The 14020-nt window shown below is 39.2% G+C and overlaps 1 protein-coding gene, 1 long non-coding RNA gene and 1 pseudogene across 3 annotated transcripts in view; all 3 read right to left on the bottom strand.

The window, feature by feature from the left end:
- Positions 1–820, bottom strand: part of LOC129774651 (nucleoprotein TPR) — a 30348-nt gene extending 29528 nt beyond the window's left edge. Inside the window, exon 1 of one of the 2 annotated variants that reach the window (XM_055778469.1) lies at positions 223–820. In XM_055778469.1, the coding sequence (XP_055634444.1) occupies positions 223–457 (235 nt within the window). In that variant the 5' untranslated portion in view covers positions 458–820. The remainder of the gene's footprint in view (positions 1–222) is intronic. The other variant, XM_055778470.1, reaches the window with a different exon arrangement.
- A 2034-nt stretch (positions 821–2854) lies between these two features.
- LOC129774307 (DNA damage-binding protein 1-like) lies at positions 2855–8221 on the bottom strand (annotated as a pseudogene).
- Positions 8222–13127: 4906 nt separating this feature from the next.
- Positions 13128–13718, bottom strand: LOC129775245 (uncharacterized). The gene is made up of 3 exons (XR_008742899.1): positions 13629–13718; positions 13276–13569; positions 13128–13216 (listed from the first exon to the last, which is right to left on the bottom strand). It is a non-coding gene; the product is annotated as an uncharacterized LOC129775245 (long non-coding RNA).
- Between the last annotated feature and the right edge of the window lie 302 nt (positions 13719–14020).

Genomic DNA, 14020 nt, shown 5'->3' on the forward strand with positions numbered 1-14020 from the left:
TCGACAGTGCTGACATCGTTCGACCAAACTTGAAACTAACACCAGTGGTCTAAGTTCATCGCTGACAATCAAATGAATTCCTAACTGTAGCCAAAAAGATTCCTACTCATTCACTCCCTTCCTCTCGCTTCAACAATGGCTGTCTTTTTGCTGACAAGCAAACTTCCGAAATAACCCAAAAACTGCACCAAATTTAGTGGGCACTGCTCGCAATATGCTTACCAACATTCGTTTTCGCCGTTTCGCAAAGAGCCTTCGCTGTCAAAAACTCCTCCAACTTGTGCTCGTAATGGGCTTCAATCTTCTTTGTCGTCTCAGCTGGAATCGAACCTAGCTCCTCGTCAGATAGAATCGACCGCAGGGTTCCTGCATTCTCTCCTTTCGGAATAGTTTCCTGTTCGGATGGGGCACTGCTGTTAGCACCAGCAGTCACTTCTGGACTTTCGTCCACTTCCATTGCAATGTTTTAACTCGCTACGAAAACTGTTCAGAAAATGAAGTTCTGTATCCGCAGAATTGCGAACGGTCGCAAAAAGTCGAACGCAACTGTCTCGATGGTTGGTGAAAATATATGTGCGTGTAATCTCAGGTAATGGAAATCAGAAAAAGGTACGGAGAAACACCGACGGTATCACTTTTTTGGTTGAAATAACATTTAAAAATGCTTTAGTCAAACTTTCCACCCGTTTTCAAGTAAATTTAATCGTATTTAATACACCGATTTTTTCTATCGTTGGAGACAACGCAACGGCAGAACACGCACACGAGCTTAACAATAATGTCGGCGTTTTGTGAATGATGGCTGCCCAGCTCGCTGCATCGTCTCGAGCTCAATAATCATGTCAAAGTGTGATCTTATACCTGTAGGAAGTGGTATACATTCATCGCTGGCGAATCTTCGTGTCCAAGGTCTACAAAAATGGTGGGACAATAGTGCTGAATGTAAGGTTTTTTTTTGTGGGAAATAGTCGGCTGGAATTGAAACAAATTTGTTCCACCGACGGCGAATTTAAAATATTCACCCTTATCATAGTTTTCGAACGAATAGGATACGTACGCAAATCCCATCCTTGTTTTCGTACGAGTCATTCGTCGTATTTTCAATTTACAGTCGTACTAGATCAAGTTATTGGTGTACTACTTTATCGACATCGTTGACAGTCAGGCGGTGTTTACGTTTACAATGTTAAATGCAAATTCTCAGGAAAAACCAACAGACCGGTATTTTGTGCCGAATGCTGATGAAAAACAACGTTGAGAATGCAACTGATCCACCACAAATGCAACAACAGCAACGATCAACCCAACAGCCGCACTATCCATCCCAACGTAAGCTTCAGTTCCATACCCAATTCATAATGCAGAACGCTTTACTCCTTAAAAAACTGCAGGATCAACGCAAGACGCTTTGTGATCAGAACAGTCGAATTGCTGCCGCTGTGATTAACAACGGTGAACCAAATGCAGCTGTGCAGCAATTCATACAAACATGCAGCGAAGTCTTTTGGTTCTTAGTCAAACTGCTAACCGGCCGGTGATATATTTCTACACATTTCTCGGCAAAGCCGACTACAGGGGCAACTACCTTCCGTCACGCACAAATTTTGTCAACAGAAATGTGGTGGTCCCATGAGCGCTAGAACATCTTAGGAAGCATCGAATTTCACAGATCAATTATTACATGTTACGAGAGAACCGGATTCTTACAATGCATTTACCAGTGCAGAATAGGTTATCTCTTGCAACATTCATATTTAATGTTGTTTTGTACTATATATTGCCGCTATTTATATGATCACATTTTTATATGTTTGTGGATATTCTTTTTCTTTTCTTACCTTTCATAATAACGTGCTTCGTTTCATCATTGTCATATTTTTTATGCAAGCGGAATTTTAGATACAAATTCTCACTGTCAGATTTATATTTTGCAAAATTGCATCGATTGATTTGTCGATAGGTTTTCCCATCAAGTATATTAGTATGAGACGATTGTTTATAAATTATAGGAACGAATGTTCATTCTTTTCGCTTTGTTATTTTTTGAGACTGCAATTGGTAAATATTTTTCGGAAAAAGCCGTTGTTTACCCTCACCACCAGCAAGCGTTTGCATCTCGTATATTGCCTAAAAACTGGCTCAACTATTCTCATATGAAACTTTTATCCCTAGCTTCGCGTTCGAGGTCTCGAGGAGAAATCGAAAAGTGGTCTCGATGGGCACGCTACCCTACGGAGGTCGGCATATTCGTCGGAAAATTTCTCCAGGAGTTGGATGGCACCCGGAACAGATTTGCTCACGTCGATTTTTCGATGGTATGCTTGATCCTAGGAAGATCCGAACGATAATGGCGGCACCTATTCGCCCAAATGGTCGCCCATTCCAATGCACACAGGCTTCAGTGGGAAACCACCACCAGCTTCAGTTGCACCAACAGCAGCAACAGGTACAGCTGGTCATTCTAATGTGGTTCCTCTGTTGTCATCTGCAGATGGAAATGGTCTTTCAGGTCTGCTCAGTGATGAAAGCCACGGTGGTGGTGTCATAATAGATTCGCTTGAGGCGGAGCTCAAGAAAGGCATCACACTGCAGGATCAGCTCGAGCGAAAGAAACTGTCGAATAAGAATGAGTAATATGATCGCATTCGGAAGAGTCAACTAACCTATTCATTCATTCGCAGGGTCGATAATGGCAAGTCCGATAAAAAGATGCGAACGCTAGGAAATATACAACATGATTAATGAGTTGATTCATTAATAAACATTTTTAGAAAAGTGTTTAATTTCTCGTTTCTACGACCGCTTCCTCCTTAGCTCCATCCACGTCGATCCACAACCCTAATGCATCGTACATTTATTCCCGAATTAAATCCAGAAAACTTACTACAAGGTCTCCATCAATAAATCCCTCGCAACGTTCCGTTCTCATTTCGGTGTGTAAACTAAGCTAATACGAATAATCAATTCTGCCAACAGATTTGTTTATGTCAGTCAAACTTTCTTGTAACTTTCGAAGAAATTCATAGTTCATAATCAGGTGGTATTCGTGTGACCAGATCAATTGCACCGCTGATTATGCCAAATAGCACACAGCCCGTTGTCGGCGTCGTTCGCTCACCGATGTTGTGCATCACGAGCGAACCGTGGCGGAATATATTCATCATATCACTGAGATGGGATTAAGCTACCTCTGGTATTTGCTGTCGTTCGTCATCCGTTGTTGCGCCCCTTCAAATAAATACAAAAATTGTTCATATGATAAACCGAGCTACGGAAATCCTATTTACCCATCTTTTAGGCAAACAAATACATTGTTGCTGTTATCCGCCCCGAGGAAGGCACCGTCATCTAATATTTTTACTGCTGTCATTCAATTTGGATTATAGTCGCGAGCGGTCTCCTCAAAACAACTTTCCGTTGGATAGCCAATGCAGCAGCGTGATAGATCGCATCAAATCAAATCAATCAGAAAGAACGTTACTCTGAGGAAGACAAGTGATTGCATTAATCTAGCTTACCCCAAATTTTACAATATAATGCCAACACATTATTGAAATGGCTACATTCAAGTCGCAAATCCTGATCATCAGTCCATTCATGCAATCGTACTTTTTAATTGAGGCTAGCCAATACTCGGCCGTTGAACTCATCGAGGGAATAGCACGCACCCTTGATGTCCTTCTCGCTAACTTCTCGCTAGTGATAGATGATAATCCTTTTTACTTTGGGTTCTAGTTGCTCTGGATTGACCAATGCTGTGCCGACAATGTAAAAGTATTCGAATCGTTACACAACTACACCGAAATCAGTGACATAGTCTACTCCGTTTGCATGAATTGAGGTGCATGTAGCACCTCGAACGTATTCTGCTCGTTGATATGTAGACTTGAATTTCAGCTTCTTAGCCGAACTTGGCATTGCTGGCTCCTGGATTAAGCAGACCCATGTTGTTTGAGGAAGTTACATTTGTCGTCAGAGTTGGCGCGCTCTAACTCGAAGGAGTCAGTCCACTCGAGTCCTGAAGATCCATTCGCACCGTTATAACACCGAAACGACGTACCGACTCACCCATTGGTACCGTTCGAATGCGCAACTTTTGAACCTCATCAATTATACCAAAAATAACAGAATTTTTGATTGCAAGAGCCTGATCGGCATTTAGTGAGCACATATGATTTACTTTTTTCACGTTGACATTCGAGAAAACCAACTTGTTGTTAGAACTGTAATTATCGGTTAGGCAATCAGAACAGGCGAACACGTTTGTTGTCGAAAGTGACCGGAAAATTTTCAGAAGTCAGCTGGATTCCAAGCGTAACTTTCTTTGGTCTATTACTCTGTTGGTATTTTTCTCCATGACGAAGCAAACATAGATATCGGTCCAAAAACCTACTGCAACCAGTTTCGAACGGCTGGAGCTTTCATTCATGGGTGAGTGTGATAGTGCTGAGGGAAAAGAACATTATTATTGTGAACATGTTCAATTAGCCGTTTCATACCTCTTTTGCACCAACTTGTCTGCTTTAATTGCAATGTAATGTCGTAGGCAGTTGCACACAAACTGGCATGGATTTCACGCGACTACGCCCATGCGCTTATCATCCGGCGGATTCCATTCACATACTATCGATTTGTTATCACATTAGATCAATCGTGCTGTCATTGGAGTAACACGATAAATTTGCCTATAATCGACATTCGCACAACAAAATGTCTGTAGGAAATCGGGAACTTCGGTTTTTTTCTGTTTCTTCCTCCGATAAAGACTGTACACAATGCTCCTAATCGAAAACAAGTGTAAAAATAAAAAAAAATTCTGTCATCGATGTCGATAAAGCAGTTTGCTCAAGTAAATCTAGTACACAGAAATACGGCCGTAAATGAGGATAGCTTTTTCTATGACGACGTATCGCATCCGACGAATGAATATACGGATACGGCCGTAAATGAGAATAAGGGTGATTATCAAGATAAGTACCTATTGAGTGCATGCTGATAATTATTGTGCGTTTTTAAATCAAATTATAATCACGGCTGTGCTGTGTTGTGTATCGTTGTTTTGTTTTTTTGTTGTCTCTGCTTTTGCCATTGCTGCCGCGCGGGGCACTCTCGAGATGAACGAGTGCAAGGCGTGCGACGGCAAAGTAATGATCAGTGATGATCCTGTTGTTTGTGTAGGTAAATGCGGTGTTCGATTTCATCGGCGCTGTACTTCGCTTACAAAAGCAACAGCGAAACTGACAACAGAGAATCTGAACATTCAGTTTATTTGTGATGAATGTTTGTCGGACCAGAAATGTGACGTGCGAGGTGATGCTTTAGACGTTGGTGGATTGCAAAGGGAGATGGAAAAGATCTCACTTTCGCTCTCTGGTGTTCGAGAAAGTTTCACCGAGCAAAAAAAATCGCTCAATTAGTGCTAATTTGGACACTCCGAGCAAGAAAATTATGTTAACGAATAAAAATAATGATTTGAAAGAAAAAATGTTTAGAAGTAATAATAATAATATTGAAAGTTTCGCGAATGTCGTGGCTCGTAAGGCTCGTCCAGTCATTGTGGTACAGCCAATAGAGTCTGACAAGAAAAATGATGATACAAGAAAAATGTTGAAGACTAAATTAGATCCTAAAATACACAAAATAGAGAATTTCAGGAACGGTAAAGATGGCTCGATCATTGTTGAGTGTGCAGCAGGGGATAATATTGAGCAAGTGAAAAGTGGAATTGAAAGCAATCTTGGAAAAGGGTTTAGTACTTTTATTCCAAAGCCTATAAAACCAAAATTGAAAATTATTGGGATGAGTGATCGATATTCCTCTGATGTTTTCATTGACTACATAAAGAGTCAAAATGAAAACATTTCGATCAAGGATGTCAAGGTCGTTGTTGAATATGAAAATCCACGCTTGAAGTATAATAAATACAACACAATAATTGAAGTTGACCATGATACTTACAGAAACCTGATGACTGCTAGTAAAGTAATTGTCGGGTGGGATAAATGTAGCGTGGTTGAGGCCTTTAGTATTTTGCGCTGTTTTAAATGTGAAGAATTTGGGCATAAGAGCACAGATTGCAAGAAAGAACAAACATGTTCAAAGTTTAATGAGAAACATTAAACATCTGAGTGCTCATCAACTAAATTGAAATGCATAAATTGTTTCAAAGTGAATAATGAACAGAAGTTGAATTTGGATGAAAATCATCCAACTGATAGCACCCAGTGTCCTGTCTATCGGAGACTGCTGAAGAAGAAAAAAAAGCGTCATTTTTCAAACCAAATAGCAATTCAAAAAAAATATATGTGTGAATAAGTTAGCATTAATTTATCTGAATATAGCTGGGTTTTCTACAAATTACGCAGAAATGCGTAAGAAAGCATGTAGAAAGCATGCGTCCTCAGATGGTTTTTCTTTCTGAAACTCACATAATCGATGAAGAATCATATGATCAGTAGAAAATTCCGGGCTATAAAGTTGCTTTTTGCTTGTCGCACTCCAAATACACTGGAGGTGTTGCAACTTATGCAAAAGAATCAGTCAAATTCAACATTCTTTTAAACGAAGCTGTTGAAAATAACTGGTTCTTGGCTATTTCAGTTGAAAGAGGCATGCAGATGGGAAATTATGAAATTATATATCATTCCCCAGTTCTAGTGACCAGCGTTTTCTAGATATTTTGGAAAACTGGTGGGAAAGCATTGTTGATTGCAGTAAGTTAAATATAATTGCTGGAGATTTGACCATTGACTGGCTTAATGCCCGAAGTTCGAATTAATTGAAACAATTATCACATTACTTTACCTTGAAACAATCTGATAACGAAGCCACTAGAATATCTAAATATAGTAGAACTCTCATAGATCACGTGTATTCAAATTTTGCTACTGTCCATTCTTTTACAGAGGCCAAATTCAAAATAACTGATCATGAGACAATTTTTGTTTACATTGAGAATGGACAGGATGACCGTGATGGAAATAGAATAAAAATTAAAAACTGGAATAGATATTCCAAAGAAGCCATGTCTCAGCTTGTTTCGACAAGCCTGGATTTTGAAGCAATGATGAGACATCTGAATGATAAAGCAGCTGTTCTGACCGATATTCTAAGAGAGTGTACAAATACATTAGTCGTTGAAAAATATATTGAATTGAACAATTCGAACAGCTGGTACTCTTTTGATCTGCTGCGTCTCAAACGCAATAGAGATAAAAAGTACAGAAAGTTTATAAGGACTAATTTAGGAAATGATTAGAATAGATACACTTTCGCGCGGAATATATACTCACAGGTCTTTAAAAGGACTAGAAGTGAATATATACAGAGGAAAATCGATGGGCATCAAAATAATAGCAAAAAACTATGGAAATTATTGAAAAAGTTATTAAATTCTAAAAATAGTACACCGCGATCCATAGTCAGAAGGGTCAGAAGAACAGTCAGACCAAACTATTGCCGATAAATTCAACAGTTATTTCGTTAATAGTGTTATGTTGATCAACCAAAGTGTTGACTTGGTCAGCGAACCTGACGAAATAATACAGCCGATTAATATCAATTTTAGACTAGATTGTTTTTCACCCATCACTTTTGCTGAGTTAAGAGATATTTGTTTTTCATTGCAAAAATCGGCTGGTATCGATAATGTCAACGCAAAAGTGATACAAGATTGCTTTCATGTCATTGGACACGATCTACTGGACCTAATTAATGAATCTTTACGAACTGGGCACGTGCCAACGGTTTGGAAGGGATCCCTTGTGATTCCGATCCCCAAAGTTAATGGGACGGATAAAGCCGAAGAGTACCGCCCTATTAACATGTTGCACACATTAGAAAAAATACTAGAACTTGTTGTGAAAGTCCAGCTGATGCATTTTGTAGATAACAACAATTTGCTAATACCAGAACAGTCGTGATATCGAGAGGGACACTCTTGTGAAACTGCTCTGAATATTGTGTTAGCAAAATGGAAAGAGAATATCAAGGCGGAGGAGACTATATTTGCGGTATTTCTGGATCTTAAACGCGCTTTTGAAACAATTTCTAGGCCCTTATTGTTACAAACATTGGAGCGCAATGGAATTGTAGGAATGTCATACAAATGGTTCGAAAGCTATTTGTGCGACAGAACTCAAAAGACTCGTTTTAATGATTCTATTTCCGATCCCATCGGCAACTCACTCGGTGTGCGCCAGGGAGGTGTCTTAGGGCCCATTTTGTTTATTTTATATATAAATGATCTGCGACGGGTTTTACGATATTGTGATATTAATTTGTTCGCGGATGATACTGTCCTGTTCATCGCAGCTAAGGATATAAAAGAAACCGAGGATCACATAACGGGTGTTAAATAAAAAATGAGAATTTTATCAATACCTTTCAGTAACTCAAATAAAGAGCGTAAAATTTTCTTTCTCCAAGAAAATTGCTCTTTGGGTTCCCTAGAAACAGTAGGCGTGTTTGGTTTTGCTAGTTTGAATTTAGTCAAAGCAAAGATGGAATCGAAACAGCACGTGCTCCGCGAACGCATTGTACGGTTCTACGAAACGCATTTCCAGCAAGGAAAAAAATTCAGGGTGGCACATTTTAAGGAAGAAAATGTACCTGTCAGTACGGTATATCGTATCCTGGGTTCCCTGAACGTAGAGCGGAAGGTCGGAAGTGGTCGTCCGGTGACGATAATGACGAAGCAGAGGAAGACATAGTTAAAGAAGCTGTTTGACAACAAGGACGCAACCAGCCTGCGTGACGCCGGTCGAAAATATGGCTGCTCCCACGTATTGATCCATCGGACCCTCAAGATGGAAGGAATCGTCTGCAGAAAGAAGACGAGGTCGACGGAGTACACGGAGGAGCAGATTGAGACGGTTAAATCACAGTGTCGGTGGATGACCAAAAATACCGCGGGACGTCTTTCGTTCTGGACGACGAAAGCTATTTTTCGCTGTCCAAAACGCATATTCCAGGAAATGATAATTACTACTCCAGCGACAAGTCATCCACACCGCCTGAAGTGAAATACAAGTTCAAGCACAAGTTTGAAAAAAAGGTTATGTTGTACATCGCCATTTCCGACCGGGGCATTTCAAAGCCTTGGTTTAAGCCGAGCGGTCTGACAATCAACCAACAAATCTATCGAGAAGAGTACCTCGAGAAAATCCTGCTGCCGTTTCTGAACGAGCATCACGCGGATGGGAAGTACGTCTTCTGACCGGACAAGGCGTCTCTCCCTTACGCCAAGAAGACGCTGGCGTATCTTGAGGAGAAAAAGATACCGTTCGTGCCGAAAGATCGTAACCCAACAAACTTGCCCCAGTGCCGCCCAATAGAGGATTTCTTTGGCTCCCTCAGTGCCCTAGTATATTAAAACAATTGGACACGAAGCAACTGACTACAAGAATCCGGAATTGTATCCGGAAAATGGAAGTAAGTGCCGTACAACGTTCTTATGAGAGCATCGCGACAAAGTTGCGTCGAACAGCAGACCACGGCCCTTATTCAAACATTCACTGACATTTTTTTGAAGAAAATACATTATATTATTAATAAAAAATACTGAAATTGATGAAAAAATTTTTTTTTTCTTTTATATGTGATTGAAAAAATTCTCATTTTTTATTTTACACCCGTTAGCTACTTAATTCGTATCGTACCAAGCGTTCCAAAAATTGAACAGCAACTTTGATAATTTTTCTTGTCTTTAGAAAACAAGCATACGGTAATTCCACTACTACAACTCTTACAATCCGTCGAACTTCAATTCAGTTCATATAACAAACGATTATTCCAGAACCATCCATTGGAGTATTGAATGAGTTCAATGTTACTTTTCTTATAATAGTCTACTACATAGGAAAAGTGTTGTTACTAAAGGTAAAAATAAGTAAATGAAATGAACGAACTAGTTTTTTCCACTAGAGGCGAATGAACTGAAAAGTTTAAACCCTCTTGAATCCAACAAGAAGAAGAAGAATTAATTTCCTAATCAATGCCTTAACCAATGCTAGCTTTTTCCTTAATCAATGCTAACGTTCAAAATCATAAGGATCCAACATTTTAACAGAAACTGAAATTTGAGTGTTTTTGAAGTGTTCTTAATTTCAATTTAATTTTACTTCTCGTTACGTCTACCAAAAACGTAAACGAACAAAGTCAGAGTCACACAATCTTTCGTTCCTTTGACGGATAAACATTTGACAGTGCATGGGAAAAAAAAGTAGCAAGTTTTTTTTCATGTAAAATTAACTTGAAAAATAATTTTAATTGACTCTGTATGACTTATATTGAGACGAAAAGTTTTCCGTTTGCGTCTTAGTTTTAGACGACTGAAGTTTTCATCATCCTAATTGTGAAAAAAGTATTTACAATTGCTGACAAAAGTCAAACTTCCATAAAGTTGCTCTAGAATCCAAACATAGTAGACATTAGAATACTATTTCTGAAATCAAAGAAAAATTTAAACATTGTAGTTCGTGATGTTGTTTTTATTTCATAATGCGGAAAATATGATTTGGAAATCTGTAATTAGCTTCTGTATATTCTTTTTCAACGTTACTCGTTGACACATTCAATTTTGTACCATTTGCGGGCGCTACACGATTCGTCCAACGTTTTACTCGAATGTTGGACTCAAACATTTGACTCGATGAATCGACAAATGTTGTGATGAATGTGCTGCTACACGGTGAAGTGAATGATCGATTCAATGCAATCGGTCCAAACAATCGGCGAGTATTTGGATCGAATGTTTATTGTTTTTATTTACCATCAAAAACGTTAGGAAACTGGATGACGATGCGAGTATTGAAATTGCTGCCGTAGCAATTGTACTGATATCGGGCTGTAAATTAAAAATGCTTGAAATCAACATTATTAAACTGCAATATTTTGCCGAATATTTTGAATTTTATGAATCGATTTCATAGTTCCCTCATCTAAAACTTGTAAACAAACCAATCTGTCAAAGATATATTCGGACGAATCGTGTAGCGGTGTATCGAATGTCGAATCAACGAATGACAAAAATTCTTTGACTCGTGCCACTCGTGTTGGAAGGTAATCCACAACGAACGGATTACCTTCCAACGCGAATATTCGACACTTGACATTGGAGGTACGTTGCTCGTCAGTCGACTACACGATGCGTCGAATCATCGAGCGTCCAACATTCGAGGGTGTTCGTAGCATCGTGTAGCGCTAGCTTAACACAATCAAAGTTCAACACAACCAAAACCCGAGAATCTTCCCACCTTCTATTCTTCATCTCGGTGATGATGTACACAACTCTATCTGTGTAAGTCGGGGCTCTGGCAACCCTATCCCATCCAATGCAAATTGAGCGTAGGCAGCATAAAACAGGGCTCGCGCTTAGGAGGCTCACGTATTGTTTAATGTTTGGAGTCATATATGTTAATATTTGATTACGTTGGATAGTTTTTTTTTTGGCAAGCGATGTTTGGATACCCATCCGGAAGCTTTCTTGACGATTTGCAATTCAAATCACAGCCGAAGAATCGCGCGGAGCACTTCATTTTGAATTTTAGGTTATGATTTCTATGCTCATGATTTTCTATGCTGGCTACTGAAAGGCGGCCATCTTAGCAATCCCTTGGTGTAAGTAATTGTGACCAAGATGCTAAACTATAGGTGTTTCGTTCTTGACACTTTCATGACAATACCTGAGACGAGTAGCGAGACGTAGCTTTCTGAATTATTTACTTTTTGTTTGGTTGTGTGGTTATGGTTTCATATCAACTCGCTGAGGAAAACAACTGAAGGAAGAAATAAACAAATATATATTCGTGAAAAATAGTGTACTATAGCTGCAATAAGGTATTTATATTATATATTATAACCGCTCCATGTAATGTAATTAAACATACACATACTCTTTACAGATACACAGGTCGGAGGCCACTGATCATTCAACAAGAGCCAAAGGTTGTACCGCTCATGGCAACTCTACACGAGCTGAAGATTGTACCGTCCAGTGACCATTCTACCCTGGATTCCTCGAGTCAAGAGAGACGCACCACGATTGATATGAGGTACAGACTAGGGGGGCGTCGCTGATCAATGGTCAGTTATACTCCAATAGGAAGTATCCCGTGTCGGCCACACATACATAGTACTGGAGACTGCAACATCCCAATTATGAGATCTTTGTAATACTAACCTCGAGCCAACCGCGAGTAATCGGTTACATATTACTAACATAGTTGTAAGACAAAAATTGTTAAAATATTGGACTCCCGGCCCCGTCAAGCTACGTGCCTTAATAAAATATATATTTTGGTAAAAAACTTATATATTATTCAATATTTTTGGGGGACAGTGAGGATTTGATTAGCTTGTGAGTGTGATAAAAGTGCTATAAGTCTAAGAAATCTGTTGTCCAACTCCTCCACAGATAATCGTTCATCTCGCGGTTCTCTATCATGCCAAAATTATATTGTGAATATTTTATTTACTTCAGATGCCGTATTATTGTGCAGTAAAAGGATGTGGAAACAAGGTTCTCATAACGAAAAATAACCCGGACATTGTTTACCACACTTTTCTCCGAGATGGAGATAAAAATCAAAAATCAAATCATATGCTCACGTCATTTCCATAGAAGCAGTTACGATGACCGACATCAAATGCGCCATGAACTTAATGGTACGAGGAAATATAGGATGTTGAATTCCAAAGTTAAACATTTTTTCTGCCTTATATGTATCAGCCATTCCATGTCTAACCGATATAGTGGTTCTCCGATTTTCGTGGAAAGTGGTAGATTGTAGACTTTATTGTAAAATATTAGACCCGTCTTTTCTTGTTTTTTTTTTTATTAGGGCTGTGTGGTATACGTTGCAAATCGTGAATATTGTCACCGGATTAAGGGCATTGTAGTGATGTAGAACGTTGAACCTTTGACTAGTCTGAAATCGATCCACCGCCGCAACAATAAGAAATTTCTCACCGTGCAATTTTTCAAAATGACTGGTATACTCATCGGCAGTGCGGAAATACTCTCGGCATACAAAGCAGCAGCGCAAAGAGGGGTCCAAATTGTGTTTCAGCATACGTTCCACCGTAGTAACATAACGAATTTCCGATAGAAGTCGATTCACCGCTACCATCTCTTTAATTTCCTTCAAAACTATGTCGTTTTGTAAAATTGCATCCAGCATACGCAGGAATTTGTTTTGCTTTTTGGAAGTCAACTCTGAAAAATCAACAAATATAATCATTCTTTAGCGTAATAAATATATCAAACCGACCTACCAGCGTGATTGTTCTGTTCTTGCTGCTCCAGTAGGTTTCACAACCGCTCCATGTTCAATTTAAAATGATTTGGTCGATTGCCATTGGCATGCTGTTGGATTGGCTCATTACGTGTTATCAAATTGTGGTTCATCAGCACCCAGCCCAACTCGTCCATTTTCACACGAGTGTTGCGGCGCAGTTTTATCTCTACGAAAAGTTTTTCGCGTAGTTTCCGTTTGATGATGCCTCCGTCCTTGATCAGATTGTGCCGATAAATTCGTACCACGTACGATTCTATTTCATGCTTTTGCCCTGGTGATAAAACAAAAAAAAATAACACTCTCTTTTAAATGCTCAATAAAACCACATACGAAAAACGCTGCTTGCTTGGAAAGAAAAGCATTGATTGCGTGGCTAGAAGGTAAAATATACTCAAAACATCCTTCTGCACTGTTTTTAATTCGACCGCTGATTGTAGATATCTGAAAAAGTAGAAGCAATTATGAGAAATTGTTATACAAAAAAATCCAGAAAATTACCTGCCTACAGTGAAGCGCGAGCAGCTATTTTGCCAACAAATGCATTTGTCACCAAAAGATATGATTTGCTTTGTAAACAAATTTGTTTTTTCACGAGCAATGGCCGAACAGCAATTTTGACATTGCGGTCCACCTATAGTATAACGCCTTGATTGTGACGATTAAACAAATCTAGCACACCTGTAGTACTACTTTGAACCAAACCAATTTAATTCACATGGCGA

Source organism: Toxorhynchites rutilus, chromosome 3 (assembly GCF_029784135.1).
Source record: "Toxorhynchites rutilus septentrionalis strain SRP chromosome 3, ASM2978413v1, whole genome shotgun sequence".
NCBI classification, from domain to species: Eukaryota; Metazoa; Arthropoda; class Insecta; order Diptera; family Culicidae; genus Toxorhynchites; species Toxorhynchites rutilus.